The 6,375-nt window shown below is 45.9% G+C and overlaps 1 protein-coding gene across 1 annotated transcript in view; it reads left to right on the top strand.

Annotated features, from left to right (window-relative positions):
* sptbn4b (spectrin, beta, non-erythrocytic 4b) overlaps window positions 1-6,375 on the top strand; it is a 97,648-nt gene that overhangs the window by 79,216 nt on the left and 12,057 nt on the right. The window contains 2 exon segments of the mRNA XM_032512112.1: window positions 281-365; window positions 571-767. Coding sequence (XP_032368003.1) covers window positions 281-365; window positions 571-767 — 282 coding nt within the window.

Genomic DNA, 6,375 nt, shown 5'->3' with positions numbered 1-6,375 from the left:
TGTGTGTGTGTGTGTGTGTGTGTGTGTGTGTGTGTGTGTGTGTGTGTGTGTTAAGATTTGGGATTTGGGCTCAAACATCAAACTAAGAGCCAGCTTTCATAAGGACATATTGTTTGGGTTTCCATTTTAAGATAGACAGACAGAGTTCAAACTAAAAACTGGGACCATACTTTAAATATACACAACAATATGTATAATGGTAATATTCTGAACATTGTTCTTATTTTAGCACTAATTTTGACTCCTCTGATGTTGTGATTCTGATGTTGCTGAATTTCAGATCAAGGAGAGACTGGACAAGGTGGTTGCTAAACAATATGAGATGTCTGAGAAGTGGGACAAGCACTGGGAATTTCTACAGCAATGTAAGCGTGCACACACACACACACACACACACACAGACCTACAATCTTATATAAATATACACAGGTGTACAAACACACAGAGATACACATATAAAGTATAAATACACATAATGTTCAAGCCAAGAATTTAAAATTAATAACAAACAGATTTTTACGGGGTTTTTTTATCTGCTTTTGAATATTATTTTGTCTCTCCTCCCATCAGTGTTAGAAGTTCACCAGTTTGCCCAGGAGGCGGTAGTGGCGGAGGCGTGGCTGACCGCTCAGGAGCCGTTCATCAGCAGCAACGAGCTGGGCGCGAGTGTAGACGAGGTGGAGCAGCTGATTCGTCGGCATGAAGCTTTCCGCAAAGCCGCCGCCACCTGGGAAGAGCGATTCAGCTCACTGCGACGACTCACCACAGTAATATCACCATTATCCTTGTGTAATCACACATGCAATCTGGCCAGAAAAAGAGAGTTGCCATCTGAAAAGGCTAAAGCGTGATTTATGGTTCTACAGAGTTCCACGCAGAGCTTTTGTCTAAATATGTGGCCTGAAGTTTATACTTGTGCGTTGGTGTGTGCGTTGATCTCATTAAGAGAATAGCAGGGCCGGCGTGGGTGTGTGTGTGTGTGCGCGGCGAGTGTGTGGTAGAGCGAGTGAGAGAGTGACGGTGATTGGCTGAGGAGCGAGTACTGACCTAGAGGCACAGTGAGAGAAACCAAGTGTCTCCCTGTGTAGGGCTGGGTATCAATCAAAAATTTTCGATACCGTACCAATACCGATACCTTTACTTCGATCGGTTCCTGAACGATACCTTTTTCAATACTAGTTTTATAATATCAATTCTGAGAAAAGAAAAATCACACACATCAGAGTCAGAGGCCACTGTGAGGAGAATATAAAAATAACAGTGAAGATAAGGTTAGCTGTTTAACCAGCTGACCCAGGATAAGCATTTTTTACAAACATGGCAAAGTATTGTCTGTAAATGGTAGCTTTTGATTAGCTAGCTACGCAGCAATAATAAGGCTACAAGCTAACTCAGCACGATGCACGTGTTAAGTTGCAGTAACGCTAATAAAAATAAACTGCCTGTTGAAATCCCAGACACAGTGCCGTCTCGGTACTCGAGGACGGCACTGTGAGGTCGGTACTCCGGTGGTGGATATTTTGAATCACCGGGTCGGCTCTGGTTTTGCATTGCCCACGGGCGGCTGAGAGGAGGAGGGCTGCGCAGGCGGGCTGGCTGCGGTCCGCTCTGCAGTCAAACACTGTGCAACTTTCCGCTCTTAAATTGATCCCGTGCACATCAGGTGCTTCATCAAATAGTCGTGTGCCAGCTTAGCAACAATGTCTTTTTGCATATATTGCATTTGCACTGTTGGCATCAATCTTAATAAAGTGAAGCCACACTTTTGATCTAGATGGGATTTTTAAGCGGTACAACGATGCTCGCAACCAATCACAACAGATACACGTGAACCCCGGTCTGGCGCGTAACCACGTATGCATTTTTCCGGGTGACGCAATCACGTTTAACGTTACAGCCAATCACCGAAACTTGGCACCGAAAGACGAGGCATAATTTGATACTGTGTAAAACCGAAACATTTCGGTCGGTACCATAAAAAAACGAAGTTCGGTACCCAGCCCTACCCCTGTGCTTTCTGCACGGTCAGAATTCTGTAGCAGGAAAGTTAACCTGTAGTGTCAGTATCTCCACGTACCTAAGCACGCAGATGGCACGATTTAATGCAGAACCAAAATCACGCTTAGGTTGTAAATTCTGACATGCTATAATTATTGAATAAAAGCTTGAATTTCCAAATATGTAACAAATATAATCCGTAAAATGTTCAATTCATTCATCATGCCAAAGCCTTAAGTGACTAGTTAGTCTCAAAGTTTAATTTAAAGCTTGCTCTGTCATCTTTCTGCAGGTGGAAAAGTTGAAAGCAGAGCAAAGTAAACAGCCCCGACCCTCTGCTGGGTCGTTAAGTCTTCCTGGACCCCCAAGATGGTTCACCAATGCTCCACCCCCCCCGTCTCCCATCTCACCCGTCATGAGACAGACCATCTATGAGCAGAATGAAGCCAACTCTCCTCCCTCGCCCTCACACGCCACACTTCTCCTTCGTCTGTGGCTTGTCGGCTGGGGTCAAAGTCGCTATACACCCTGTGATGAACGGCTCCAGCTACCGCCACACCCTGGAGGCGCGGCACGGAGGCGTAGTGGGTGTAGCGCAGGACAGGCAGCCCGCACCTTCCTCTATCGCCTCAGTTGCCACGGCAGCCATGTTAGTCTCAGCAAACAGGTGTAGAGAGTGCCAGCACAGCGAGGGACCAACAAACAAAAGTGATGAGTCACCTCCAGCCAGTGCAGACAGCGAGGACACTGGAGGTGAAATCCTCCGGTACCTACGGCAACCGAAAATAAACACTTGGATGATGCGGTGACGCGCGCTGTGGCCAGCCGGCTGGAGAAAGCAAGGGAAAGAGAGAGGGGGGGGAGGGAGATGATGATGGGAGAGATAGGGACAGAGAAGCGGAGGGGCTGTGATGGCCGAGGTGGTGCTTCAGGAGCCGAGGGAACGCCTGCACAGCGAGCCCACCAGAGGGGTCGGGGGTCCAGGACTGACCTGATGGGCCCCACTGAGCCCCAGGGCCACCCCCACCAGGATAGAACGCAGCTGCCAGCGAGCAGTGATCCAGGCACGCAGGGACGAGCTTCCTCAGGAGGTGTGGAGGAACAGGCCGAGAGGCGGGAGAGACGGGCTGGAAAGGCAAACGGCCAGCGAGCAGGAGGCCACGGGGGCCACGGGGGCCATGAGGGCCGGCGGAGAGAGAGGGACCGACACCGGCCGGACAGACAGGAATCCAGTGAGCATGACACGGGAAAGAGCACTAGACAGACGCTCAGCTGGAGGGTGAGACTTTGAGTGTACTAAGGTGCTGTTAGGTTGTGTGTTCTAATGTGTTATGTTGCATCACCTAAAGTAATTGGCGTATTTTAAGATATGGTCTCTGGGAGCAGGTTATCCAGAATATGAAGGATGTTTTGTTTTAATACATTTTATTGAGTTGGAAGTAGTATTTTTGTGGAGCACTGTTTAAAAATCGGCCGTGTAGGGCATTATACAGTTAGATACTTGGACTCTTAATTTTGCAATTTGATTTTTTTTTTTCTTTTTTCTACAGAGAAAAGAGATCCACCATGGCAGAAATTGTAGGAAGCTGCAAGAAAGAGAAGCAGCAGGTCTGTGCATTTCATTGAGTATATTAGTATATTTTTTTTTATTGTTCTTTGGGTGCATATGTAGCTTATTTGGTTGGGTTTTTAAACACAGGAACAGGATTTGACTTCTTTCTCTTCAAAAAATGAATAACAGCCAACATCTACTCATACCTCAAAGAAAAATTTGATTTTTCAGGGAGTGGTTGGTCAGAGAGTACATTGGCACATTGGATGATACTGGTAGATTGGTCAGTTTGGTTACTGGTTAGAGTGAGCCATAATAACCTGAGAACATACATGCATGTGTGCTTTAGATAATGAAAATGTAAAACACTGTAAATCAAAGCCTTTATAAAGATTATTTCTTTTTAATCATGAACCAAAGTCCCACTGACTGCATCCTCCTTCCCACCTCAGCCGTGGTGAGGTTCCCGTGTGCCTAACGGGGTACCAGAAAGTCTTCCCGTCTCGACCGGCCCGGGCTCGGGACAGACCCAAACCAAGGCGTCGACCGACCAAAGAGCCAGGAGAGACTACGCGGCGGTCCAGGTCTGCTCCGGCCCAGGCAGCCCGGCAGTCCCCAGCCGCCAACACACACCGCACACCACGAGGGCTTCCTCTTCCGCAAGCTGGACATCGGACCCTGAAAAGAGCACAATAGGTGGGTGTTCGGGTCTTGATGAGCCTAACATGGACTAGCAGATGATGAAGTCGTTGGAAGGAGTATGGACGCTGGTGTCATGAGTCTCACTTTAGGGATTCTCTTGATTCAATTTGGATTATTTGTACTTGTCAGAGTAACAGATGGGTCGGGTTTACCCAAATACTCTTTTACATTCCACCTGTTGTTGCTAAATCTAATCCTTTTCGGTCTTTACTGTCGATTGTTGATTTAAAAAAAAAAAACTTTTTACTGCTGCACACGTCGTATTTTCGCTGTCTGTTTCATGACATCACTGCCCCCCTCCATTTATTAGTTCAACAATAATGACAGTGGCCTGACTCAGCATGCTAAGCTAACAAGCTAACACACTCCCTGACACTGCGTCTGAATGTTGAACAGATGCATGCTCGTCACCAGCGCAGAGACACATGACACCTCATTGGTTGGTTCCACCCGTGTGGGTCAACATGATACACGCAATACTCAGTATGCTTTCGGATTTCTCACGCAGACATACTGTGTGTCTTTAGAGCATACATTAAGGTTTCATATGTTTAGATACAAAGGATGCCATGCATTCATCTTTTTATCTATTTTACCATTGTATTGATACAACACAAATTTGTGGTATATCTTAATGTTTCCTGTAATTGACACGCACACATGTAGAAGTCACATCCTTAGGAATATAGTGGAAAGGTTTATCAGTGAATAAGGAAGATATCACTATTTGTTGTTGTTGCACTGCCTTCGATCTCTAACCAGTTAAAATAAGAGAGTGTTGTTTGATTCCAAAACTTATAAGATCTGTCTGAACATAGAATAGCAGTGCCTGTCAGTTCATAGTTTGTATATAAACAATAATTTTATCAATTCATTTTGGCCATTTTAAAAATGTTACTTTTTAAGTGGCGCTGCTAGTTTATAAGCTTGTAGTTGTGTAATTTCTTCCAAAGTAAAGCTGTAGCAGGCAGTTTTTGTGTCATTTGGCAAAATCCATAAACCCGGTGTATATTGTAATTTAAGTGTTGTGAGAGAAAGCATGACTTGCACCTCCTCTAGGCTTTGTGACCGGAGACTTCACAGGTCATTTCAGAGGAGAGGAGTGATGTATTGGCCAACGCAGACACTAGGTTTTCTAATATCAGGCTGCAGCTTTTTAATATTGATGTATGTCATCTCTGATCATCAGGATCGAAGTGAAGACAAGATACATGAATTAAACGCAACACCGCAGACATCTCACTGCATGGGAAAACAATATGCTGATGCTAGATGCCTCTGATCTAACACGAGCACACAGAATAAAGCACAACAGAAATGGTTGGCAGACGGGCTGGCTGGCTGGTTGATGGAGCAGTTGGTGGCGTACACTGCCTTGTGTTGCTTCGCTGCCTGAACGCCACAACACACACACACACTCACCACACTCACACTCACACTCACAACTCACAAAGTGTTAAAGCGAGTGGGTATATGGATCACAGCATGACATAAACACAGACCAGTGTGATTTGGGGGGAACATTGGCTTTTCTATATCCATGGTTGTGAATAATGGCTGCCAATGAGCGTTCATCTGGCTTTTTGAACCAAAGGGCGAAGATAATTAACCAGCCACGTCTTTACAGGCTTTTTGACCATCCAAGGGAAAGCTGCTAGAATTAGACAATAAATGTCTTGTTAGAGGAATTACCAAAGACTCACACTCACACTACCGGGCCTCCATAGATGAGCCGCCCCGGAATTCCTCCAGAGAGCACCAATGGCACAGTCTTCGTGCACTCTGCCCTCTAGTGGCTGGTGCTGACCACGCAAAAAAACAGCTAACATCCATCCGTTTCCAGCTAGGGAGTAGTCCGCATCCGCTGATGAATGTCTCAAATGTACATTGCCATGTTATGTACATGGCAAGGTAAAGCATAATACATGAATCGGCTAAAATCACGGAAAGCATGTGCAATGATCTGCCAAACCATGCTCGTACGTTTGTATGATTGGATGTGCTACTCTTTTTTGCTTTACATTAACCTGAGATTGAGTAGCCGATCTGTGGGTGGGGGCGGCCCTCGACTCTCCGTCGAATCGACAAACATACTGCCAAGGAGAAGGATGTCAGTAGTCGGA

The sequence above is a fragment of the Etheostoma spectabile genome, chromosome 3 (genome assembly GCF_008692095.1).
Source record: "Etheostoma spectabile isolate EspeVRDwgs_2016 chromosome 3, UIUC_Espe_1.0, whole genome shotgun sequence".
Taxonomy (NCBI): domain Eukaryota; kingdom Metazoa; phylum Chordata; class Actinopteri; order Perciformes; family Percidae; genus Etheostoma; species Etheostoma spectabile.
The sequence above is the reverse complement of the archived record's forward strand: the minus strand, read 5'-3'. Positions and strand labels throughout refer to the sequence as shown.